Genomic DNA, 27,887 nt, shown 5'->3' with positions numbered 1-27,887 from the left:
TTGCTATAAAATTTTGTGTGTACACAAATCCGACGCACAAAGTGCCACGCATGCTCAGAATAAATTAAGAGAGGAAAGCTATTGGCTACTGCCCCGTTTATAGTCCCGACGTACGTGTTTTACGTTCAGAACGATCGGATTTTCCGACAACTTTGTGTGACCGTGTGTATGTAAGACAAGTTTGAGCCAACATCCGTCGGATAAAAATCCATGGATTTTGTTGTCGGAATGTCCGATCAATGTCCGACCGTGTGTATGGTGCATTACAATTCCTTTTGCTGGTAGAACAATAAACATACTATTTGTATTTTAACTGAGTATTTAGGTGTCTTCCCAGGGTTTTCGATTTCAGCTTTAGCGTCCGCCTGTAAATAATTGTTTCTCATTTTCTAACACTATCACAAAGGAAATGTAGTGGTGTTGCTTCTAGCAAGTGCTCAAATGTTTTCCCTTATTTTTACACTAAAAACATGATGGAATTTGATCGCTATGGGCGAGATTTTATAGCAAGTCTCAGTGAAGTGATCTATGGAGTGACGGGACTTTGATATGACTTGTGCAGAAATGAAAGATTTATTATTTTCCAACTAATTCCAAATTTTCAGAATAATCGGAATTGGAATCGGTGGAAAAATTGACCGACTGGTTTGAATTCTGTGTGAAGAATAGCTGGTTGTTAAGGAGCAGGCAGGGAAACCAACCGCCGCCTCCTTAACAACCGATGACTCATCAGCTGTCAGTGAGTTTCCCCAATGACAGCTGAATGTATAAAAAAAAATGCTAGCAATAAAAAAATCCATACCAGACCCTTATCCGAGCATGCAGCCCAGCAAGTCAGGATGCTCGCTCGTTCTCCTGAACCATACCAGGCCACATGCCCTCAACATGGGCATGTTTATAAAATCTAATAAGGAAGCCATCCAATGATTGCATCCCTTCCTGCCCAATGAGCTGCAGACAGGGGGGATTCTACCCTCAGCAGTTGCACATATACACATGCTCATGACATCCTTGACCTAATATGGCCCCGGGGCCATCGTAGGTATCACTTACCTTATTTTGCATTCCGGCAGGCTCCATCCATCGGTGCGCACAGTTCCCCACAGCCTTCAGTCTGTGGTCATGCACTATATTACCAAAAGTAAAAGCCTGCCTTTACACACATATGAACTTTAATGGCATCCCAGTCTTGGTCCATAGGGTTCAATATTGAGTTGGTCCACCCTTTGCAGCTATGACAGCTTCAACTCTTCTGGGAAGGCTGTCCACAAGGTTTAGGAGTGTGTCCATGGGAATTTTTGACCATTCTTCCAGAAGCGCATTTGTGAGGTCAGGCACTGATGTGGGACGAGAAGGCCTGGCACACAGTCTCCACTCTAATTTATCCCAAAGGTGTTCTATCACTTTGAGGTCAGGACTCTGTGCAGGACATCAAGTTCCTCCACCCCAAACTCGCTCATCCATGTCTTAATGGACCTTGCTTTGTGCACTGGTCCAAATCATTTGGTGGAGGGGCGATTATGGTGTAGGGTTGTTTTTCAGGGGTTGGGCTTGGCCTCTTAGTTCCAGTGAAGGGAACTCTTAAGGCTTCACAATACCAAGACATTTTGGACAATTTCATGCTCCCAACTTTGTGGGAACAGTTTGGGGATGGCCCCTTCCTGTTCCAACATGACTGCTCACCAGTGCACAAAGCAAGGTCCATAAAGACATGGATGAGCGAGTTTGGGGTGGAGGAACTTGACCGGCTCTCTATGGAGTCAGTTCATATATCTCCGCAGCGGCTCTGGTGCGATTTGCGTCTGCACCTGTGCATCTTTTGGTCCATTTCAGGTCTGAAATCAGCCCAAAATTCGGGCTGAAATCGGACCTGAAACAGTAAACGGGGACGCACCGGACTCCTGCTGTATGCTCATATGTGAACCCAGGCTTAGTCAATGAGTTAGTGTAGTGATTCCACCCTTCCTAACACAAAGTTTCAATCAGAGACAGTGTGTCCAAAAGGAAGTAGCTTCCATCGTGTTCTCCTAGAAAAGTCATAGCACTTAGGGAAAAGGAATCATTTTCTCCTTTTCCGTGGGTGCAGTCTATAGTAAATGGTATATATATGTATATATATATGTCAAAATAATAATAATTAAAAAAAAAAAAAATATATATATATATATATATATATATATATATATATATATATATATATATATATATATATATATATATATATATATATATATATTGTATATTATAATGTAATTACATATAAAATATAAAAATAATAAATATTGTTATATATATATATATATATATATATATATATATATATATATATATATATATAATTACTATAAATTACTGAAAGATATAAAACATCAGCTTCAAACATATTAACTAAAAAAAAAATTTAAAATATTGGCCTATAATTTTCCTATAACTCTTTTTTCTTGCTTACTCCAAAGCCGGGATACTAGTGTTGAAATCTACAGTTTTGTTGTCCACTATTGTCACCTTATGTTGCACACTGCCATTCAATTTTGCACTGTGTCTGACGCAATCAATAGCTGTGCAGAGGGTGGGGCTATACTGTAGGGGAGGGGCTTATAAATGAGGATTCATCCATAGACATGCTGTTCCAGACAGTACTTATGTAGAAAGCTCACATGCTCAAAGCTTAAATCGAATACTCCTAGAAGAAAATGTGTATTTTGCAGGGTTCCTGCCTCTTATAAGAACGTGTTTAATATTGCATATCGGTTGCCCGGCAAGAACATCCCTTTAAGGCCATCAAAACAGAATTTCCCCACAAAACTGTATATCACGGTGAGTGGGCGCGGGTAAAGAGATCCCTCGTTGTGTATTGTATACTGGAGCTCATTGCAGCTACTGGCCCTTAGCACCAAAGTAATAAAATCACAGCTGTTGGCACATTGACTGTCCTCATAACACGGTCTGGGAGGACCCAATCTCCACACAGCAATCATTCCTGGATTAAATCCTTCACCTTTCTAGACCTATATTTATAGTAGAAGCCTTCTGCAGAAAATTAGATCAGTAAGTAATTTATCGTAGTTGAGACTTAACATTCGCCTCTGTGTCTGCCAATATCTATACGGCAAAGCAGACTTGGTAAAAAAATTATATAGTGTGTGTATATATATATATATATATATATATATATATATATATATATATATATATATATATATATATATATATAGTCAGGTCCATAAATATTGGGACATCAACACAATTCTAATCTTTTTGGCTCTATACACCAGTGTTTCTCAACTCTAGTCCTCAAGGCGTCCCAACAGGTCATGTTTTCAGAATTTCCATTATTTTGCACAGGTGATTTGATCAGTTTCACTGCCTTAGTAATTACCACAGCCATTTCATCTGAGGGAAATCCTGAAAACATGACCTGTTGGGGCGCCTTGAGGACTGGAGTTGAGAAACACTGCTATACACCACCACAATGGATTTGAAATGAAATGAAATGAACAAGATGTGCTTTAACTGCAGACTTTCAACTATAATTTGAGGGTATTTACATCCAAATCAGGTGAACGGTGTAGGAATTACAACAGTTTGTATATGTGCCTCCCACTTTTTAAGGGACAAAAAGTAATGGGACAGATTAACAATCATCCATCAAACTTTCACTTTTTAAAACTTGGTTGCAAATCCTTTGCAGTCAATTACAGCCTGAAGTCTGGAATGCATAGACATCACCAGACGCTGGGTTTCATCCCTGGTGATGCTCTGCCAGGCCTCTACTGCAACTGTCTTCAGTTCCTGCTTGTTCTTGGGGCATTTTCCCTTCAGTTTTGTCTTCAGCAAGTGAAATGCATGCTCAATCAGATTCAGGTCAGGTGATTGACTTGGCCATTGCATAACATTCCACTTCTTTCCCTTAAAAAACTCTTTGGCTGCTTTCGCAGTATGCTTCGGGCGTTTGTCCATCTGCACTGTGAAGCGCCGTCCAATGAGTTCTGAAACATTTTGCTGAATATGAGCAGATAATATTGCCCGAAACACTTCAGAATTCATCCTGCTGCTTTTGTCAGCAGTCACATCATCAATAAATACAAGAGAACCAGTTCCATTGGCAGCCATACATGCCCACGCCATGACACTACCACCACCATGCTTCACTGATGAGGTGATATGCTTTGGATCATGAGCAGTTCCTTTCCTTCTCCATACTCTTCTCTTCCCATCACTCTGGGACAAGTTGATCTTGGTCTCATCTGTTCATAGGATGTTGTTCCAGAACTGCGAAGGCTTTTTTAGATGTTATTTGGCAAATTCTAATCTGGCCTTCCTGTTTTTGAGGCTCACCAATGGTTTACATCTTGTGGTGAACCCTCTGTATTCACTCTGGTGAAGTCTTCTCTTGATTGTTGACTTTAACACACATACACCTACCTCCTGGAGAGTGTTCTTGATCTGGCCAACTGTTGTGAAGGGTGTTTTCTTCACTAGGGAAAGAATTCTTCGGTCATCCACCACAGTTGTTTTCTGTGGTCTTCCAGGTCTTTTGGTGTTGCTGAGCTCACCGGTGCGTTCTTTCTTTTTAAGGATGTTCTAAACAGTTGATTTGGCCTCACCTAATGTTTTTGCTATCTCTCTGATGGGTTTGTTTTGTTTTTTCAGCCTAATGATGGCTTGCTTCACTGATAGTGACAGCTCTTTGGATCTCATATTGAGAGTTGACATCAACAGATTGCAAATGCAAATAGCACACTTGAAATGAACTCTGGATCTTTTATCTGCTCCTTGTAAATGGGAAAATAAGGGAATAACACACACCTGGCCGTGGAACAGCTGAGCAGACAATTGTCCCATTACTTTTGGTTCCTTAAAAAGTGGGAGGCACATATACAAACTGTTGTAATTCCTACACCGTTCACCTGATTTGGATGTAAATATCCTCAAATTAAAGCTGAAAGTCTGCAGTTAAAGCACATCTTGTTCATTTCATTTCAAATCCATTGTGGTGGTGTATAGAGCCAAAAAAATTAGAATTGTGTCGATGTCCCAATATATATGGACCTGACTATATATATATATTACTGTGCAAAAGGCAGGTGTGGAGAAGTGCAGTAAAGTAAGAATGATTTCAGAAATAGAAGTGTTATTTATTTATTTATTTTTATCAATTAACAAAATGGAAAGTAAATTAACAGAAGAGAAATCCAAATCACATCAATATTTGGTGTAACCACCCTCTGCCTGTAAAGCACCATCAATTCTTCTAGATATACTTCCACACGTTTTTTGAAGGAAATAGGTAGGTAGGTTGTTCCAAACATCTTTAAGAGCTAACCACGAATCTTCCGTGAATGTCGGCTGCCTCAAATCCCTCTATCTCTTCAATGTAATCCCAAATAGACTTGATGTTGAGATCAGGGCTCTGTGGGGGCCAAACCATCATTTCCAGGACTCCTTTGTTCTTCACACTTTAGATCACTTTAGATTAGATAACAAAATTTAGTTCTTAATGACATAGGCTGTATGTTTGGGGGTCGTTGTTCTGCTGCAGAATAAATTTGGGGCCAATCACACACCTCCCTGATGGTATGGCCTGCTGGATAAGTATCTGCCTGTATTTCTCAGCATTGAGGACACCATTGATCGGGAAACATTAAGGACCGTAGATGCAGTGGTTGGCCAAGGAAACCAGGCAGCGGATAAAAGACACATCATGTTCACTTCCCTTCAACATCAGAAGATGTCCAGCAGTGCCATCAGCAACCAGTGGGACCCAGGTACACACATCTACTGTCCAGAGAAGTTTGGCCAGAAGTGGCCTTCATGGAAGAATTGCGGCCAAATAGCCAAACCTTCAACGTGGAAACAAGGCTAAGCGTCTCAACTATGCATGAAAACATAGGAACTGGGGAGCGGGAAAATGGCAGCAGATGCTCTGGACTTATAAGTCAAAATGTGAAATATTTGGCTGTAGCAGGAGGCAGTTTGTTTGCTGAAGGGCTGGAGAGCGGTACAATAATGAGTGTCTGCAGGCAACAATGATGCGTGGTGGAGGTTCCTTGCAAGTTTGGGGTTGCATTTCTGCAAATGGAGTTGGAGATTTGGTCAGGATCAATGGTGTCCTTAATGCTGAGAAATACAGCCAGATACTTATTCATCATGCTATACCATCAGGGAGGCGTGTGATTGGCCCCAAATTTATTCTGCAGCAGGACAACGACCCCAAACATGCAGTCAATGTCATTAAGAACTATAATTACTGTGCAATTATTTTTTATAAATACATCCTCATGGGGTGAGACTTACTCCTTCATCTTGCCAATAATAAAACAATAAAAGGGTGTGGAAGCTTTTTATAATGGCTAAATGGCTAAAGGGGACAGAGTTCTCAGTACTTCACCCCACAAAGAGTGAAGGAATGTCAGATTAACTGAATAAAACTATATATATATATATATATATATATATATATATATATATACAGTATCTCACAAGAGTGAGTACACCCCTCACATTTTTGTAAATATTATATTCTATCTTTTCATGTGACAACACTGAAGAAATGACACTTTGCTACAATGTAAAGTAGTGAGTGTAATGTTTTTATTATTACTTTTTTTTAAATGTAACTTTTTAACAAATGTAATTTTTCTTAACTTTAGTTTTTATCATTGCAGCTTTTTTTCTTAATTTCTTCTCCTTTGATTGTGATACTATTTGTACAGTAATTGCAGTTCATGTGTAGTTTGCTCCATATTTATTTATTGCACGTTTGTAATACTTTTTACTTATATAAATCGTTTTTTGCCTTGTGCGGTTTTAGTACGAGTCCCGGAGTACCTCTGCGCATGCAGTTCCTGATTTACAGCCAAATAAAATGTTTTAAAGCACTTTCCTTCCTGTGTGCTCTGCGATTTGAAGAAGTAAATTCTTTAAAGTGGATACTTTAGCAGAATGAAAAGATTTTTCTCTTGTGTCACTTTATGAAGTTACGGGGAATAGAATAAAAAAAAAAAAAAAAAAAAAAACGAAAAGCGCTTCCGAACAAATAACTTTTTTTTTTCAAAATATTTATGTAAAACTTTCCCCATAAACATTTCTCTGGTGAAAAGTGCTTCATTTTCAGACCTGTATAAACATGGATCACAGCAGTATTTAAGGAGAGAGCGAACCAATGAACCTATCAGAATAGATCTTTTACTGATCTGACCACAGGGTACTGTGTTCTGGTTCTTGCAAACAAAACAGAATTTTGTGACTTGCTTGCGTCTGCCTGGCCAGTGTTTCAAAGTTGCATTTCGTATTGTATATATTTAAATTCAATGTGGATCTTTATGGAAAATTTTTAAAGTGTATCTTTACACGGGGCCTGGCTGAGGTACGTGACTTGGGCAGCATGATGTGAAGAAAAGGGGCATGGCTGGGGCAAGAGCCTTACCCACCTCTGTATTGCCCAACCATGTCCTGGACTGAGCTGTCAAAATGACAGCTTGTTCCTGCAGATTAAGGAGGAACTAAACTCCAAAAAGACTCACCTCCACCTTCCAGCAATGCAAGGAAGGAAGAATTTTCCCAGCGCCAAAACTCTGACCCATGAATTGCAAGAAGGTAATAGAAGCAAAAGCTGCTAAGGGAGACCGTGGAACCTGGTATGATATGCACAAAAAAAATTGTGAAGAAGCGCAAACACTTCTAGTCATTGTGCCACGGTCAGGGGTCAGACTCAGAGACTAGTAGCTATAGCAGTAGAGAGGCTCCCACCGACCACCTGGATAAGTACAGCAGAAGGTCACCCTGGCAGATGATATGGGCTCACCCAAAGTGCAGAATCTACGCACTAACCGGTGTTCAACAGAGCTCCTGATGGTGAAGATGGGTTTTGCTGCATGATAGTACCAGGTCGTGGTCCTCAGGATCACCCCACCAGGAGGTGAGCAAGTTGGAGTCCAGTAGCAGAAGTAGCATGTAGGAGTCAAGCAAAAGGGTAGTCAGTAAACAAGCCAAAGGTTAGTAACAAGTGGTCACTGATTGGGATTAAACAGAAGCTTAGCCGAGGAACAAGCCAAGGGTTGGTAACGAGTAGTAGTGGAGATATGGAAGGCAGCAGGAGTGAAGCAAGATATTGACTGGAGAAGAGCACAATAATCTGGCAAACAGGAAGTGCAAAGGTATGGCTAAATAGGAAGTTCATGGGAGGAGCAAAGGCTTCAAAGTTCAAGAGAAAACAGGTTCAAGGCCAGATCATTCAAGGAATTGTCCTGGGCGCTGCCCAGCATGTGGCTCAGCAAGAAGAGACATCATCAGACACAGCAGAGCTTGCAGGTTCAGACCTGGGTCCTGACAGACAGCAGAAATAAATTTGCAAGTAAACTGGAACATATTTAACAGAAGAGGTAATCCCAAGAATAATATTTTATATTGGAGCCATATAATGTAGCCAAGCAGTCGCTCTGAAGCTGGTATAAAAACAGGGACTCCAAATACCAGTAGACACTTTATTGAATAATATCTTCTTACATGTAAGACCAGCTTCGTGTGCCTGGGGAGGATATCTTTAGTCTGTGGAACGCAGTCCAGCCTTCCCATTCGTGGGCAACCGAGGGAGAGAAGGAAGAAGCAGGACTGCTCAAGAGGACACAGCCGGGGGAAAGCCACGTTACAGCGAGCACACCAGGATGAAGCCTCCAACCAGCCCACAGAGTAAAGCCTTCACCACTGCCGAGTTAAACACAGCATCAGGTGGTGTGCATGGCGACGCGTTTAGAGGCTTTGCCTACTTCTTATGCCCTTGTGTGTCCTGTCAGAACGAGCAAGTGCATTTTGGCTTTCTAGATCTTCTACTTATCTTTCACTTGGCTTCAGAAGTATTCAGTCTACATGGACTTTTTGTTTATCTGCCTTATTGGCTTCATTATAGAATATTATTCTTGAGCTTACCTCTTCTGTTAAATATGTTTCAGTTTTCTAAGAAGTTTATTTTGGCTGTGACTAAAGCTATTTGCACTTCTTCCAGCAATGCAGGGGTTACAACCCTCACTGGCTGCTGTCATCCTCTCCCCAGTGCCAGGTTTTCGGCCTCTTGATTGGCCAGTGGGGGAATCACATCATCCAGCCATCATTCACAGGCAGCCCAAAAACAATAGACATACTGAGACTCTGCCAAGTGTTTGAAAGTGGCTTGCTGCCTTGGGCTCACTGAAAAATAATGCAGAGATCAGTGCTGACATCACTCCATGAAGCACCATCTTGTGCATCATTGAGGATTGAGGACTGCTCAACACTGGAGAAGAACAGTAGAGGAAGTGGACTCTGCTCTGTGGCTATTGACTCTTCCAGGTCAGAGGACACACACTGGAAAAGTGTCTCCATGACCACACAACAAGGACCTTTTTTTAGGCAACAGTACAGGGGGTTAAAAGGGGGCTCAAACTGGCCATCCTTTGCATCATTGAGGGCTGCCCACCACTGGAGAAGAACAGAAGAGGAAGCAGACTCTGCTCTGTGGCTAATGACTCTCCCAGGTCAGAGGACACACATTGGAAAAGTGTCTGCATGACCACAGAACAAGGACCTCTGTTGAGCAACATTACTGGGGGCCAAAGGGGGACCCAAACTGGCTTCCCCCAGAGCAACCCCTGCATGTTTGTGCCTCACTGCATGGATCGTAGAGTACTAAAACCAATATGAGAACATTTTTATGAGCTCTCGATGCTTGATAGCATCATATTTTTATTACTACAGGAAGCAATCCAAGGAACCAAAACGGTAGCTCAGACGCATTACATTTACGAGTGTTTATTTTGCAATGACATGAACAGACAAGCTTGATCATATTCTTTCTCTTGCACACAGTTGTACATATCCTGATAAAATAAACTACAAACAAATGAAAGTTTATCTAAAGCCAAAACTTTTTTGTCTGTAACCCCACTGGGTAGATTCACCGCCTGTATTTGTCCCATTGGCCACTGTGACCTGGATAGAAAGTGATGTGAAATCCAAAATGTTATAGTTACATAGTTACATAGTAGGTGGGGTTGAAAAAAGACACAAGTCCATCAAGTCCAACCTATGTGTGTGATTATATGTCAGTATTACATTGTATATCCCTGTATGTTGCGGTCGTTCAGGTGCTTATCTAATAGTTTTTTGAAACTATCGATGCTCCCCCGCTGAGACCACCGCCTGTGGAAGGGAATTCCACATCCTACCACTCTTACAGTAAAGAAGCCTCTACGTAGTTTAAGGTTAAACCTCTTTTCTTCTAATTTTAATGAGTGGCCACGTGTCTTGTTAAAATCCCTTCCGTGAAAAAGTTTTATCCCTATTGTGGGGTCACCAGTACGGTATTTGTATATTGAAATCATATCCCCTCTCAAGTGTCTCTTCTCCAGAGAGAATAAGTTCAGTGCTCGCAACCTTTCCTCATAACTAATATCCTCCCCTATATTAGCTTTGTTGCCCTTCTTTGTACTCGCTCCATTTCCAGTACATCCTTCCTGAGGACTGGTGCCCAGAACTGGACAGCATCCTCCAGGTGCGGCCGGACCAGAGTCTTGTAGAGTGGGAGAATTATCATTTTATCTCTGGAGTTAATCACTTTTTTAATGCCAATATTCTGTTTGCTTTGTTAGCTGCAGCTTGGCATTGCATGCCATTGCTGAGCCTATCATCTACTAGGACCCCCAGGTCCTTTTCCATCCTTGATTCCACCAGAGGTTCACCCCCAAGTGAGTAGATTGCATTCATATTTTTTTTTTTTTTTTGGGAAGACTCGGATCATTGTGATCCATCTGGAAGTGGGGAACGGGTACCATTCAAACTCAGGCACCCGCTCCCCCCCCCCCCAAACAAAGTGCCAAATGTAAAGGAGGAGGAAGCAGTTATTTGATTTTGACTGGTACCCGTTCCACCACTCCTAGATGGATCGCAGCGGTGCTCCGAGTGGAAGTTCAGCCCCCCCCCACAGCCTTCGGTGACACATTACAGGTCCCAGAAGACTGTGAGACCATTCATAAAGGGCAGCGTTGCTAGCGCATGCACAGTTGGAAGCCAGTTTGGAAGCAGTAAGGCTTCACTGCTGGTTTCCCTTAGTCAAAATGCTGGCGCCTGGACTCGAAGACGATTGGAGAATCAGATTGGGTGAAGTTCGGGCGGTGAAGTTCCGCTTTAAGCGAACGGCTTTTAAAGGCTCAAATTGTAGATAAAATCTGGAAAATTCAGCAGCTGCTCCTTAACAACTGCTTTCTTAAAGCGGAGTTCCACCCAAAAGTGGAACTTCCACTTTAAGCACTCCTTGCCCCCTTACATGCCACATTTGGCATGTCGTTTTTTTGAGGGGGGGAGTGGGTACCTACTTTAGAGAGTGACTTCGTGTCCCACTTCCTCGTTCAGCCTTCAGGCCGCCTAGGCGACTCCTCCTCTCCCCCTAGGCGGCCCCTCCCTCTAGGCCATCTTCTGGGAAACGTGACAGATCCCAGAAGATTGCCTGTCAACTCCGAGAGCGCAGCGCGACTCGCACATGTGCAGTGCGCGCCCGGCCATGAAGTGCCGGGTGCCCACAGTTCCAATAACAGCGCCGCGGAGAGGAGGGGGAGATGAGCGGGGCTCCGTGCGGCCACATCGCTGGACCGTGGGACAGGTGAGCAGCTGTTTATTAAAAGTCAGCAGCTACACTTTTTGTAGCTGCTGACTTTTAATAAACTAAAAATAGCTTGGAACTCCGCTTTAAGCCCTGATAAAGGTTGCAAAATGTTGCCGCCGAAATGCGTTGAATATTAGGTTTACTACATGTTTGGAATAAAACCTTTTTTTGGGGGGATTTCGGTGTGGGGCTCCCATCTTCTGGTCCAACTTTTACATTTCCTGTTGCGTCTCTGGAACAGAAAATAAAGAGAAATATCCCCCATGGGGAAACAGGCAGCAAAAATAAACTGACAGGGGGTTTTAACCCTTTTGCATTCTATCCAAAACCCATAAAAGTGTTGGATGTCCATTCACTTTAATTAATTTAATGAATTGGTCTTTGGGTTTGGGTGGGGGTTTCCTTGCCTAGTTTTCAGTTGACAACTAATACAATGCACAAGTCCATTATCTCTAATTGCACCTCCATGTTTTGGCTAGATTGCTAAGCTGTAATGTTTTACTATTACTATGTGTGTTTTTGTAATTCTCTAGACTAATACAAGTCGTGCATCTGATGCCCCCACCAGCAAAACTTGTCCAGATGTATCAGTACAACAATTAACACCTGAGCAGGTACAGTATAATAAGGCGTATGAAAGAAAGTCAAGACAGAACACAGCGTGCCTCATCCATCATCGTGTCTGACATATTGTGCTAGAATATTCTTCATACAATGAATATCTCAGCAATAACATAATGTTAAAAAATGGGAAACAAAGGCTATTCCGACTCCGACTGTTGTATTAGTGACTTATTTCTCGCTGAGACCTTTATGCCTGGCCTGAATAAGCAGATACAATCACAGCGGACGGTCTTTATCGGATAGATGAACTCACCAAACACATTTTTCTCATCAGCGAAGATCTTTATTGAAGTAGATATAGCAGACAACAAAATATGGCCGATGAAAGAAAAGATGGTATTTTTAGCTAAAAACATAATACAGTAGTACCTTGGATTACGAGCATAATTTGTTCTAGAAGAATGCTTGTAATCCAAAGCACTCGTATATCAAAGCGAGTCTCCCCATAGGAATCAATGGAAACTCAGATAATTTGTTCCACTATCACTGCTAGTGTATGCAATACCGCATGTGGCTAGAGGTGGGGCACCGGAGACACTCAGAGACACTCGGCGCCCCCCGCACCTCTGGCCAAATGCGGTACTGCACACCCCAGAGGCTTGAATCCTGCTCGTCTTGTGAGACAATGCTAGCAAATCGAGTCAGAATTTTTTTCTAAAAAGAGCTCGTATTGCGGAACACTCGGGAACCGCGTGTTACCCGCAATCCAAGGTTTTACTGTAATGTGTTCCCGGATGCGAGCAGATTAGCACGTGTCCTTGAGACAAGTGGCCATCTTTATCCCCCACAAGACAGTGTGAAGGAACAGGAACAGGAAATACATCACAAGAATGGGAGGGGACACAGATAATAAGACAGAAAAAGATGGTGCTATAACCAAAATAACCACAAGGTGGCAGTATATCAGCCAATTATACAGAAGCCAAATAATCAATGGCTAGGAAATTAACTACAGCGGAACCTTGGATTACGAGCATAATCCGTTCCAGGAGAATGCTTGTAATACAAAGCACTCGCATATCAAAGTGAGTTTCCCTGTAAAAGTCAATGGAAACAAAGATAATTTGTTCCGCATTCACTTCTATTGCATGCAATACCGCATGTGGCCAGAGGTGGTGGGGCGCTGGAGAGCCTCGGAAATATTCGGGGACATCTCGGCTGAACTCGGAAACCCTCAGACTCGGAAACACGCAGGAACGGAGCATTTCCGAGTGTTTCCGAGTAATTCCGAGTATTTCCGAGTAATTCCGAGTATTTCTGAACAGTTCCGAGTGTCACTGGTGCCGCCGCACCTCTGGCCAAATGCGGTACTGCATACCCCATTAGCTTGAATTCTGCTCGTTCTGTGAGACAACATTCGCAAACCGAGTCAGGATTTTTAAAACGCTCGTTAACCGCGTTACTCGTTAACCAAGGTTCCACTGTACATAAATTCTCACAAGTGTACCAGCACAAAGGCTCTCCCCAGAAGAGCATACGATCTAAGATTCTGTAAGCACAGGCGTTTTTGACATCCTGTGTGCATGAGGCCTTAGTTGTTGCAGAAGCCAACCATTGATTAAAGGGCGAAACACATCTGAGGAGTCCTCTACAGGTAGAAAATGGAAGGTGAAGCCATTTTTTACTCGTTTCTTTCACATTGATGCAACTGGAAGTTGGTGTCTATGTGCAGACAGCCACCATTTTGTTGAAAAAATTTTCTTTTTCCCCAAAACGAACAATAAACAGAACAGACGTAAACAGATGGCATTCGTTTCCATCCATTCATATCTGTCTGATTGGAAAAGGATGTAGCCTTGTCCCATTTAGGGCCGGTTCACACCTGAATCGTGCAGGAACCCTATTCACCTTCCTGTGTGATTTAGTGTGGTGCGATTTTCAGCCCATCCATTACAATGGTCTGAAATTGTACTTGGCTGCACAAAAACTAGTGACAGTGGTCGGCAGAAATGGTGGTGGTGACAGTGGTCACCAAGAAATGGTGGTGGTGACAGTGGTCACCATCACCAGAAATGGTGGTGGTGACAGTGGTCACCAAGAAATGGTGGTGGTGACAGTGGTCACCAAGAAATGGTGGTGGTGGCAGTGGTCATAAAGAAATGGTGGTGGGGATAGTGGTCACCATCACCAGAAATGGTGGTGGTGACAGTGGTCACCAAGAAATGGTGGTGGTGACAGTGGTCACCAAGAAATGGTGGTGGTGGCAGTGGTCACCAAGAAATGGTGGTGGTGACAGTGGTCACCAAGAAATGGTGGTGGTGACAGTGGTCACCAAGAAATGGTGGTGGTGACAGTGGTCACCAAGAAATGGTGGTGGTGGCAGTGGTTACCAAGAAATGGTGGTGGTGGCAGTGGTCACCAAGAAATGGTGGTGGTGACAGTGGTCACCAAGAAATGGTGGTGGTGACAGTGGTCACCAAGAAATGGTGGTGGTGGCAGTGGTTACCAAGAAATGGTGGTGGTGGCAGTGGTCACCAAGAAATGGTGGTGGTGACAGTGGTCACCATCACCAGAAATGGTGGTGGTGACAGTGGTCACCAAGAAATGGTGGTGGTGACAGTGGTCACCATCACCAGAAATGGTGGTGGTGACAGTGGTCACCAAGAAATGGTGGTGGTGGCAGTGGTCACCAAGAAATGGTGGTGGTGGCAGTGGTCACCAAGAAATGGTGGTGGTGACAGTGGTCACCAAGAAATGGTGGTGGTGACAGTGGTCACCAAGAAATGGTGGTGGTGGCAGTGGTCACCAAGAAATGGTGGTGGTGACAGTGGTCACCAAGAAATGGTGGTGGTGGCAGTGGTCACCAAGAAATGGTGGTGGTGACAGTGGTCACCAAGAAATGGTGGTGGTGACAGTGGTCACCAAGAAATGGTGGTGGTGACAGTGGTTACCAAGAAATGGTGGTGGTGGCAGTGGTCACCAAGAAATGGTGGTGGTGACAGTGGTCACCGTCACCAGAAATGGTGGTGGTGACAGTGGTCACCAAGAAATGGTGGTGGTGACAGTGGTCACTGTCACCAGAAATGGTGGTGGTGACAGTGGTCACCAAGAAACTGAGTGAATCTCCCCAGTGAGGACACCGATGACAATAAATCCATTCCATTTAACCCTAACCCTCCTGTTTGTCTTATCTCCTTACATATAACTGTACATGATGTTATGATATGTTTACAGATTGGAAAGCTCTACAGTGAGCTGGATGTGGTGAGGATGAATATGAAGGTCATGTCAGCCATATTGTTGGAGAACAGCCCAGGAGCTGAAGTACAAGAAGACATGGAGCTCTTACAGGTTAATATTGTTATATATTGGGGGATATCATACTATGGTGACACTATAATTAATTGATTAAAGCTGATCTCAAGAAAAAAAAATTTTTATCCAACCACTTGCTGCCCATGAAACATATATATGCGACAGCAATGAGAGTGGGCTTTAATGCACACATGTTGCACTGCACATACACTATATTGTCAAAAGTATTAGGACACCTGCCTTTACGCGCTCATGAATAGTGTCAAAGGTGTCCGATATGTACGCCATAATGTCGCAGTCACGATAAAAATCGCAGATCGCCGCCATTACTAATAAAAACAAAAATTAATAATAAAAATGCCATAAACCTATCCCCTATTTTGTAGACGCTATAACTTTTGCGCAAACCAATCAATATACACTTATTGCGATTTTTTTTTTTTTACCAAAAATATGTAGAAGAATACATATCGGCCTAAACTGAGGAAAAAATGTTTTTTTTTATATATATTTTTGGGGGATATTTATTATAGCAAAAAGTAAAAAATATTGCTTTTCTTTCAAAATTGTTGCTCTTTTTTTATTCATAGCGCAAAAAATAAAAACCGCAGAGCTGATCAAATACCACCAAAAGAAAGCTCTATTTGTGGGAAAAAAGGGCATTAATTTTTTTGGGTGCAGCGTCGCACGAGCGCGCAATTGTCAGCTAAAGCGACGCAGTGCCGAATCGCAAAACTCAGGCTTCAATGCGGCCTGGGCAGAAATAGATTATATATACATTCCTCAATGACCACAGACCTTTGCAAACTGAGATATTACCATATAAAAGTAGGGGTAACACCATCACTGTGCTGTATGTAGCCTGTGCGGAAAGCAGAATTGGTTTTCAACATTTCTCCCCTTCTTTTTTGTTCTATTTTCCCCTTTTTTGTTCTATTTTCCTCTTTTTGTTCTATTTTCCTCCTTTTGTTCTATTTTCCTCTTTTTTGTTCTATTTTCCTAATTTTGTTCTATTTTCCTCTTTTATGTTCGATTTACCTCTTTTTTGTTCTGTTTTCCTCCTTTTTTTCTAATTTCCTCTTTTTTGTTCTATTTTCCTCCTTTTTGTTCTATTCACCTCTTTTTTGTTCTATTTTCTGCTTTTTTGTTCTATTTTCCTTTTTTTTTTGTTCTATAATCCTTCCTTTTTATTCTATTTTCCTCTTTTTTGTTCTATTTTTCTTCTTTTTTGTTCCATTTCCCTATTTTTTATTCTATTTTCCTCTTTTTTGTTCTATTTTCCTCCTTTTTGTTCTATTTTCCTCTTTTTTGTTCTATTTTCCTCCTTTTTTTTCTGTCCCTCTCTCCTTCTCGGTCTGTCTCTTTCCCTCATTGCTCTCTGGTTTCTTTATTCTATCGGTGACACGCTCTGCTTATCTCCAGCGACTATCCTGTAACAATCCCGAATTCATTCTGTCTTATTAAAACAGAGCACCGCCACTAACTCCTGCCTGCTCAGGGAGGCCTTTAAATCAATGCTCGTTTTAGTGCTTTCTCAGCTTTTACACCGTTTCCTCCAACTCGCTGTGCCCGGAGGCCCTACAAATGACAATGCCGCACAGAATTCATACCCTGAGATCCTATTTACACTACCTGCCTTGTCAGCAGAGACTCCGGACCACATCATTGTCAATTCACATCAACACTGTTAACCGGCGACATTCTCCAACAAAGGCACCCCGAGTATGTATCGTGTCACTCATTAAAAGGCTGATTGTTATTGGGATTTTTTTTTTTTTTTTTGATAGGAGCTGCAGAAAGTGTGTCAAGAAATGCAAGCCCGGATCTTAAAGCTTGTGGAAACCGTCCAAAACGATGAGGTCATCATCGAGCTGGTGCAAGTCAACGACGACCTGAACAATCTGTTCCTGAGATACAACAGGTAATTCGGAAATGTGAAAAGTTCCGAAAATATGTTTTTGTGGAAATTTGAAGTTTTAATCACCACTGGATATACACTCACTGGCCACTTTATTAGGTACACCTTGCTAGTACCGGGTTGAACCCACTTTTGCCTTCACAACTGCCCTAATTCTTCGTGGCATAGATTCAACAAGGTGTTGGGAACACCTTGGAGATTTTGGTCCATAGTGACATGATAACATCACGCAGTTGCTGTAGATTTGTCGGCTGCACATCTGTGATGCGATTCTCCCGTTCCACCACATTCCAAAGTGTTCTATTGGATGAGATCTGGTGACTGTGGAGGCCATTGGAGTACAGAGACCTCATTGTCATGTTGAAGAAACCAGTGGTGAGATGATTTGAGCTTTGTGACATGGTGCATTATCCTGCTGGAAGGAGCCATCAGAAGATGGGTACACTGTAGTCATAAAGGGATGGACATGGTCACCAACAATACTCAGGCAGGCCGTGGCATTTTAACAATGCTCAATTGGTACTAAGGGGCCCAAAGTGTGCCAAGAAAATATACCCTACACCACCAGTCTGAACCATTGATACAAGGCAGGATGGATCCATGCTTTCATGTTGTTTACACCAAATTCTGACCCGACCATCTGAATGTCACAGCTGAAATCCAGACTCATCAGATCAGGCAATGTTTTTCCAATCTTCTATTGTCCAATTTTGGTGAGCCTGTGCAAATTGTAGCCTCAGTTTCCTGTTCCTTTGCTGACAGGAGTGGCACCCGGTGTGGTCTTCTGCTGCTGTAACCCATTTGCTTCAAGGTTTGATGTTTTGTGCATTCAGAGATGGTATTCTGCATACCTTGGATGTAACGAGTGGTTATTTGAGTTACTGTTGCCTTTTTATCATCTCAAACCAGTCTGCCTATTCTTCTCTGACCTCTGACATCAACAAAGCATTTTCCTCCACACAACTGCCACTCACTGGATATTTTCTCTTTTTCGGACCATTCTCTGTAAACCTGAGAGATGGTTGTGTGTGAAAATCCTAGTAGATCAGCAGTTTTTGAAATACTCAGACCAGCCCGTCTGGCAACAACAACAATGCCACGTTCACAGTCACGTACATCCCCTTTCTTCCCTATTCTGATGCTCGGTTTGAACTTCAGCAAGTTATCTTCACCATGTCTAGATACCTAAATGCATTGAGTTGCTGCCATGTGATTGGCTGATTAGCAATTTGTGTTACCAAGCAATTGAACAGGTGTACCTAATAAAGTGGCCGGCGATTGTATATCTGATAGCAGATACATTGCTAGGACCTGGCACCCAGGGCATGTGCCCCAGGTCTTTTACTGTGTGCCCCAGGTGTCCTTTGCCATCATCCAAAGTATGATCCTTCCATTTTGGTCATCCATTGTTGCCGCCACTAGTAATTGCATTTTTCCCTTTCAATTCTTTTTTTTTTTTTTTTTCGTTTGCAAGCTATTTGCAAAAAAATTAAATACAGTACAGAATCAACCATAACAAAGACATTAAGTTACAGTGAGAACATAATTAAGTGAGAGGCTTACATAAATCTACAAAATAAATTTGAAGGACAATGAGATTCTAAATACATAATAAAAATACAATTTAGACTAAAGATTACCAAGATCACAAGCATCTTGATGCATAACTATAATGCAGATCGGAAATATCAGTGCAAACGGATGTATATAGACATACAGAGGTAGATTAAGGGTTGATAGTGATACATCATATCAGAAAAGTGTGTCGTTTGGAATCCCCTACCATTGGGCAGAAAACGAAGGGTAATTTTGTCTTGTAGAGCGTAAAAAATTCTCCTCATGAGCCTGATGGAATCAATTCTATTAATAATTGTAGAAAACTGGATAATTTTGGATTTCCAATGCAAAGCTGTGGCCCAAAGGGTAGCATTGCATATAGTTTGGATAAACTTCTCTTCAGGGTGTGAAGTCCCCAGAATAGGGACAAAGAGAAGACACATAGGGAGGGTCAAGACCAAAGTGTTCCCAGTGATAGTAGAGGCAATATGTGAGATTTTGCACCAGAGTGATTGGATCTTGTCGCAAAACCAAAATCTATGTATCACTGAGCCCCTGGAGAAGCAACCTCTAAAACACATATCGGACACGCTAGGGTAGATGGCATGAAGTCTACTAGGGGTCTAGGGGTATAATACCATCTAGTGGGAAGCTTGAGGGCCGTCTTTAAAATTGTAAGTGATTTGGTGCATCTACGTAAGCTGCCTAGCATGTTGACCCAATCCACTGGGGTGAAGTGTGTGTCACCGTCTGTCTCCCATCTACTCATATATGGAAAAGAGTCGGAGAAAAGAATTCCAATAAAGGAGCTATATAAATCGGATATTAAACCTTTGCCTCTGGGAGAGTCTCGGCAGATCTTCTCATATAAACTCATAAGTTCGGTAGGGAGGTTGGCGATAATGCTTATCTAGAGACGAAAAAATGCCTGATTTGAATATAACTGAATAGTTCTCATTGAGGGATGTGCTTGTGGTTATGTAAATGATCAAGTAAGGGAAATTCTGTACCCATCTGAAGGGAAGCTAATGTGGTCAGATTATTTTTGTGCCACCAAGAGAAGGCTATTGGGGAAGAGAATGCGGCATTAAAAGTTGGGTCCCCTAAGAAGGAAGCCCTAGGACAGTGATGGCGAACCTTGGCACCCCAGATGTTTTGGAACTACATTTCCCATGATGCTCATGCACTCTGCAGTGTATTTGAGCATCAAGGGAAATGTAGTTCCAAAACATCTGGGGTGCCAAGGTTCACCATCACTGCCCAAGGAGGAATAGGAGAAGATAAACTAAGTTTGGACTTATACAGGGAACAAAGACGAAGAGAGAGTGCCACCAAGGTATTCAGAGGTTCTAGAGTCTTAAAAGGTATAGAGACAGACCACATAACGCCTTGGAGATAATAGGGGCTATTATAGGATAATTGGTTTGCCTTTCAATTCTTCGGCTGTTGGGTGGATAATTACAGAACTTGGCAGTTTTTTATTAAGTACTTGGTTTCTACAGTTACCTAAACCCCATAATGCATATTTGTTTTCCACTAAATAATATTAGCCCATTTATTAATAATGATATAATTTATGCACATTACACTTTTAGAACATCATTTATTTTGTCAACTTAATTTATTATTTCTTTTTTTAAGCAATATCATACATTTAATTTTTAGTCTCAGTCGTGAGGTATGAAAAACAGTTTCAGCCATTTTCTTATTCTACTGTACTACAAACCCTTAAGCATTTTAGTCTAGGTGCCCCAGGTCTTTCAGGAACCTAAAATCACACCGTCACCCTAGTCCCATTTCATACCTTTTTATTATCCTAAATTTTCTTGTTTAATTTTTTCTTCTCCAGTCCAAAAACTACATAGGAACTGTGGACAGTGAGAAATCCAGCTCTAAGAGTAGAGCTGCTTTTATATAGCCAGCTAAGCACTGGTCTTCTGAAGCTCAATGCTTCTGAATACATAGGCCAAGGTGTCCTTTCACTGCCTGTACAGCATACTGGTCTTATGTCTGAGAAGCTTCTCATATATCCAGGTCATGGCATAGCTAGCAGTAGTTAGTTACATTCAACTGAACTGCTTTTTTACGTTGAAGACATTTCACAGCTTATCCAAGCAGCTTCCTGGGTTCAGAAACATATCCCAGCATTTATAGACACAGAAGTAGCACCAACACCTTAATCTGATCACCATGGAATGTGTCAAGGCAAATATTGATTGTCCAAGAATAGGATGGGAGATGTGAAAGTTTGTTCCAATTATGTAATCCAATACCCATGGTACCATAAAGTTGGGACAATTGTTAGATGTTTGAGATACATGGCTGAAGGTGGACTGTTGTCCAATCCCCAGGGTAGAGAAGTTAAATAAGCATGATTTGCGGTGACAGGTGGTATTGAAGGCGCCCCCACATATGTTTAGGGATGGCTGTCTGAGTTTGGCATTGATGGCGTCTTTCATGACCCTTGCAAACCAGTTGTTCTCTCTGTCCAAAATGTGTACCTTTCTGTGCTCAAAAGAATGCCCCTCTTCTTCAGGAGATTGCTGAATCCTGACCTGCAGAGTTTACCCCCCTATGTTGGGCCATTAGTTTTGCTGGAAAGATATTTTGTCTTTCCAATGTACGAGTTTTTGCATTTCTCATTACACTTGACTGAAAAGAGACCATGAATTAAGAATCGAGACAGCCATCTCTAAACTGGGGTGATGCTCTGCAACATCATTGGTCGTTTTAACATCTTTAGGATGGCGATTTGACAATTCATACCTCGGGGTAACTCGAACAATTAACACATGTACCAGACTTGATAGTGCCACAGTGATCAAATAATTTGATTAGAGCGGGGGTCATTTCACAAGCTTTCACACTTTTCTTCGTGTCTGTGGACACTCAACATCTGCCTTGACATATTTCATGGTGATTAGATTAGGGTGACTGAGTGTGACTATTGTTTGGGTATAGTCCTGCCATTTGTCAGAGCTAAGGAAGCCACATAAAATACCAAATATGTCCATGGTACCTGCAGGGAATGGTGTGAATAAACTCATAAGTGTAAATAAGCACTGAAATGGGGGACTGAGCTATCTGTGGGGATATAAACACAAAAGGACCATGATTGCTTTGGCCAGGGAATCGAACCCGGACCTCCCCACATGGCAGGCAAGAATGCAACCACCAAACCACGGCTTGAAATGGGGTGACCGAACTACTTGTGGGGCTATAAACACAAAGAGACCATAACTGCATTGGCCAAGAATCCAACCCTGGGCCTCCCCGCATGGTAGGCAAGAAATCTACCACTGAACCACACCTTAAAATTGGGGGGACCAAGCTACCTGTGGGGCTTTAACCACAAAGAGACCATAATTGCATTGGGAGGGAATCGAACCTGGGCGGCAAGAATTCTATCACTGAATCACCATTGCTTCTTGCGCTTACTGCCACCTGACAAACACCTTCAACATTAACCTCCTCCCACCCGCCCGCCATATAGTAAAATGACGGCAGGAAGGATCCCCTCTCATTCTGGGACAACGTCATATGATGTCACCCTAGTGTCACCGCTCTCGAGCGCCCACAGGGGAACGCAGCGCGGCAATCGCGGGCGCGCCTTGTCCTCGTTACCCATGTGATCCGCTGTGTCCAATCACAGCTGATCACATGTAAACACGGAAGTGCCGTTTATCGGCTCTCCTTGCCTTACACTGACAGATTGTGAGGAGAGGAGAACCGATCAGTGGTATCTCCTTGCAGGGGAGAACTGTAGAGGTAACCAGGGCACTGAACCTGTAGTGCCCATCAGTTATGCCAGTCAGTGACCATCAGTTACACCAATCTGTGCCCATCAGTGACACCAATCTGTGCCCATCAGTGATGCAAATTTGTGCCCATCAGTGCTGACTTTCAGTGCCCATCAGTGCTGACTTTCAGTGCCCATCAGTACCGCCCATCAGTGCTGCCTATCAGTGCCACCTATCAGTGCCCATCAGTGCCACCCATCAGTGCCGCCTATCAGTGCCCCCTATCAGTGCCCATCAGTGCGGCATGTTAGTGCCTCCTCATCAGTGCCATCTCATCATTGCCCATAAGTGCTGTCCCATCAGTGCCGTCTATCAGTGCCCATCAGTGAGGCATATTAGTGCCTCCTCATCAGTGCTGTCTCATCAGTGCCCATAAGCTCCATCTCATCAATGCCCATGAGTGCCATCTCATCAATGCCCATGAGTGCCATCTCATCAGTGGCCATAAGTGCTGTCCCATCAGTGCCCATCAGTGAGGCATATTAGTGCCTCCTCATCAGTGCCGTCTCATCAATGCCCATAAGCTCCATCTCATCAATGCCCATGAGTGCCGTCTCATCAGTGCAGCCTATCAGTGCCGCCTCATCAGCACACATCAGTGAAGGAAAAAAATTTCTCATTTACAAAATATTCTGACAGAAATTAAGAAAACCTTTTTTTTTTCAAAATTTTTGGTAACCCAGTGGCGATTTAAACACCACCTAAATTTCCTTTGGGTACAGAGTTGCATGACCGTGCAATTGTCATTCAATGTTGACAGTGCTGAAAGCTGAAAATTGGCCTGGGCAGGAAGGGAGTAAAAGTGCCCTGTACTGAAGTGGTTAAAGAACTACTTCTAGGTATGCTGGTCTTATGCTTTTTTTTTAACATGATGCCCGTTCTAATTATATATACCCTGGCAACACTCTGTTATGTTAAAACCATCACGCTCAAGCGTAGGAGTTGTATTCCTTCAGTGATATTTACTTTGATCATGTTCTTTTCTCAGATTTTCTCGCACTAGAACCAGCCAGTCAAGAAATGACATAAAACAGGATGGTACAGCAACGGTAAGATGACGCATAACAAAGATCTATTAAGGACAAGACAATACAGGCATTTGGCTTAGAACTGATTACATTGCAGGTTTCTTAATTCTCACAATTATTTAGAGAAAGGCATTCAATCAAATAAAAAAAAAAAAAAAAAAAAGAAAGAGAAAACTATATATATATATATATATATATATATATATATATATATATATATATATATATATATATATATTCATAAAATCTATTTTGAAATCTAATGTTTTAAATGTTAATTTTCGTTTCATTCAAATTCCACCAAATATTGTCTATATCTCTTTCTTGTAATGGCAACACTATTTTAGGATTTCCTATTTCCATTACCATTAAAAGTAAATGAAAATCATAATGGGGACACTTGTTCTGGTGACAACCAAGGGATTGCCTCACTTTGGAGGGATTTCCTCTCACTCCTGTTTTGACTTTAGGACAGGAAGTAAAGGGAAAACTCCCCAATAGGACGCAGAGGGCAAAAAAACAACAACCTGACAGAGGTTATAACCCTTCCTTACTCTATCCAAAATGAAAAAAAAAACGTTTGGGATTTAGTTCTATTTTAAAAAGGTGTGATTATTTAGAGAAGACTTCTATTCTAAAGTGGTGTTCAGGCCGCAGTGATACTTTTTAAATAAAAATACCCCTATAATACACAAGCTTAATGTATTCTAGTAAAGTTAGTCTGTAAACTAAGGTCTGTTTTGTTAGTTTATAGCAGTAGTTTGTTATTTTATAAATTTACAGCAGGCCGTGGCCATCTTAAGTGTGGGCATCTGAAGCCAGACTGTATTTCTTCCTGGATCTCATCCTTGCAGATCTCGCACATGCTCAGTGCAGCACAAGCAGTGTAATAGGTTTCAGGTCAGGTTTCCATAGCAACGTCAGTGTCAGAGGAAGTTGCCGCCCCTTCCCAGAAGGCATTGCAAACAGGAAATGATGCGATGGGCAACGGCCAGGGAGGAGGAAGTGAAAAATGAATACAGCAAATATACAGTAGGTGCTAAGAAAAAAAATTCAAAAATATCCAATTCGTTTACAGTGCACAGTTTAGTGAGGGATGCTGAAGAGTTGTAAAAGTGGGTGGAACTCCACTTTAAACTTATGCCCCGTACACACGGTCGGATTTTCCGACGGAAAATGTTCGATGGGAGCTTGTTGTCGGAAATTCCGATGTGTGTAGGCTCCATCGGACATTTTCCGTCGGAATTTCCATCACACAAAATTTGAGATCTGGATCTCAAATTTTCCGACAACAAAATCCGTTGTCGTAAATTCCGATCGTGTGTACACAATTCCGATGCACAAAGTTCCACGCATGCTTGGAATCAAGCAGAAGAGCCGCACTGGCTATTGAACTTAATTTTACTCGGCTCGTCGTGCGTCACCGCGTTCTTGACGTTCGGAATTTCCGACAAGATTTGTGTGACCGTGTGTATGCAAGACAAGTTTGAGCCAACATCCGTTGGAAAAAATCCATGGATTTTGTTGTCGGAATGTCCGATCGTGTGTACGGGGCATTATTCTTCACTTTTATAGGTTTAGAGCTAATCATGCAGAAGTTTTTTTGGTAAAATTCACAGCTTTGTAAATGTGGCCAATTTCAATAGAATCTGATAAGAAAGTATAACCAGACCAGCTCTGCTAATGTGGGCTAAAAGGAACCAACGATTTCTCCACCAAACCAGTGTAATGTATAGTACCGCCAAGGGGTTCACTCCACATTTTTTAGGACATTGAGCAGCCCCAAGGAAACCATTCCTTTATCCAAAACTACTGGTCTTCCACAATTTGAAAATCAGAGAATTTTTATTCACTACAGAATGCAACTTTTACAAATAAGACAAAAAAAATAGAAACAGAAAAAATATGTCAAAAGAATGAGTATTTATACAGATTTATTCTATGTTTTTTAAAAATAAAATGTTGAATTGTACCAAGTGAAATGGGGAAACCTCAATTCCTCAAAGGTTATTTTACAGAAACTTTTTTTTTTTTTTTTTTTAATTTCAGTTTAACAGCAATCAGCCGTCAGCTCCTTCAAGTGAGTTGGTTGAACTGAACCTTGACCCCCTGCCCAGCGCCCACAACTCTATTAATGGATACCCACCACCTACTGCCACTGCCAACGCTCCTGTGTCAGTCATCGCTCCACAACCTGTTCACACTTTAGGTAAATAATTAGTTTACAGTTTGTCTCCTGTTTCCACTTTTGAAAAAGTAGTGGGGTTTGTCATAAGTAGATATATTCAAATATGGTAAAACGGGGGATTGAGATTAATTAGTTCCATTCATCATAATGTATTTAGAAATGTTCATATGTTGGGAGCCACATTAGAAACAACCTCCTATAATCAATACTATATGCTCTTGTAGCCATGGAACAAGTCTAATTGAGTCCAAACACTTTTTAGGTATTTTGGCATCCAAGCTTGTAGAAGTTATACCCTGGAAACGCTGTGCAGTGTACAAACACAAAACACCGAAGTGAACCAACAAAAGTGTGCTAGGGTGTGTCATGGTCCCCTCCCAAAGAGGAAGGATCTCTCCCTGGACCACCCCCTTTTTCTCTGGGGGTGAACACTCAGGTCCACCGAACCAAAAAGGGCTGGTGGACACCATTCCTCATGATCAGCCGAAGCTTACCAATGTGTACTGGGTGGGGGCTCTCCCAAAAGAAGACCCCCCCCCCCACCAAGGCAGGGGAGGAAGGAACCTAATGATCACACATCCTCCCCTTAGATTTGAGGGTAGGTCCAAAGACCTTCACCTAACCAATTGTAAGCCAGATCTTCTCGTCAATGCCAGTACCTGACCTCACAAATGTTCTTCTGGCTAAAAGGAGACACATATATTAACTCCTTCCCGCTTTCCGCCTCCTGGCTCTTTAGAAGGTTAAAAATGCCGGGAGGCGGGCATTCCGATCATGTGACCGCTGTGCTTGGCTGTCACACGATCGCAAAGCTCCCAATCGCAAGTATGCATCGGGAGATTTCCAGTACCTGCTGGTTACTGTGCTGGGAGCACGCAAGGAGCGAGCTCTCAGCACAGTGATGTGTTTCTATAGGGCCACATATATGTGGCCACTCGGCGTTAAAGCCCACCCACCGAGAGGCCGCATATATGCGTACGACTGTCGGGAAGTGGTTAAGTGCAGTGACCTGGGTTTGTGCAACTTCTACTCCTACATAAACTGAACAGTCCTGCCTTAGTAAATAGATGGTGTACAGTAACAGGCAGGTGTATTCAAGTACCCTTAGATATAGACTATATTCTCAGCAAGAGCCAGCTTCCAATCAAAGAACGTGAATCTGAAGACTTGGCCCAATGTGCATACGAAATTTGTCTTTGAGGTGTTGCTATTGCCTTTTTTTTTTGTATTCTAGCTAAAATTCTCATCCCATGGAGATTTTGAACCTTTTTACCTATACAATAGATCTATCCAATCTGCTCTAAACTTTTTATAGTTGAAGATTTCACTCTCTGCAGGATACAGCTGTTTCAATTCTAGTTTCTCCTACATGTTGGCGAGCAGGCAGTAAGGACCCTTTGTTTAAAGTTTTTTAAGCAGAAACCTTGCAATTTTATCCTTCACAAATAAGCAATATATCCGTACTGTCAGCGCTAGGGTGACTTTTACATCATTAGTACAGTTTATGGTGAGGGGCAGAAGTGGATGACTTCAAGGCTGCAGGGAACAATGACAAACGGGTCCTTGGTGCGCAATTCATCTTGTCTCTGCCAACGGCTTTCATATGCTTAACAGCTTACGCAATGCAAAACGCCGCTTTCATCACCTTGGTATTGTTTAGCATCAACCTGATATAAGCTAGTATTCCACTTTAATGAAAAATGCATCGGGACTGTTGAAATTCTTCATGATGTCCTGTGTGTGTTTTCCCCCTAGCCGCGCGCACCGCTATCGATCTATCTGAATGAGCGCTGAAGCAGAATGACCTTAATGTAAATGCACACATCTATCTTTCACTGTGCAACGTGCTGACTGGCTCTCCATCTTCTCCTGTGCGTGTATC

At 42.2% G+C, this 27,887-nt stretch overlaps 1 protein-coding gene across 1 annotated transcript in view; it reads left to right on the top strand.

Moving 5' to 3' along the window:
• The window catches only part of TOM1L1 (target of myb1 like 1 membrane trafficking protein), a 137,079-nt gene that overhangs the window by 69,423 nt on the left and 39,769 nt on the right, over nucleotides 1-27,887 (top strand). The window contains exons 6-10 of the mRNA XM_073606686.1: nucleotides 12,169-12,249; nucleotides 15,434-15,550; nucleotides 17,302-17,435; nucleotides 23,778-23,838; nucleotides 25,867-26,026. Of these exons, the coding sequence (XP_073462787.1) occupies nucleotides 12,169-12,249; nucleotides 15,434-15,550; nucleotides 17,302-17,435; nucleotides 23,778-23,838; nucleotides 25,867-26,026 (553 nt within the window). The remainder of the gene's footprint in view (nucleotides 1-12,168; nucleotides 12,250-15,433; nucleotides 15,551-17,301; nucleotides 17,436-23,777; nucleotides 23,839-25,866; nucleotides 26,027-27,887) is intronic.

The sequence above is a fragment of the Aquarana catesbeiana genome, linkage group LG12 (genome assembly GCF_042186555.1).
Source record: "Aquarana catesbeiana isolate 2022-GZ linkage group LG12, ASM4218655v1, whole genome shotgun sequence".
Taxonomy (NCBI): domain Eukaryota; kingdom Metazoa; phylum Chordata; class Amphibia; order Anura; family Ranidae; genus Aquarana; species Aquarana catesbeiana.
This window is presented reverse-complemented; position numbering and strand designations above follow the sequence as displayed.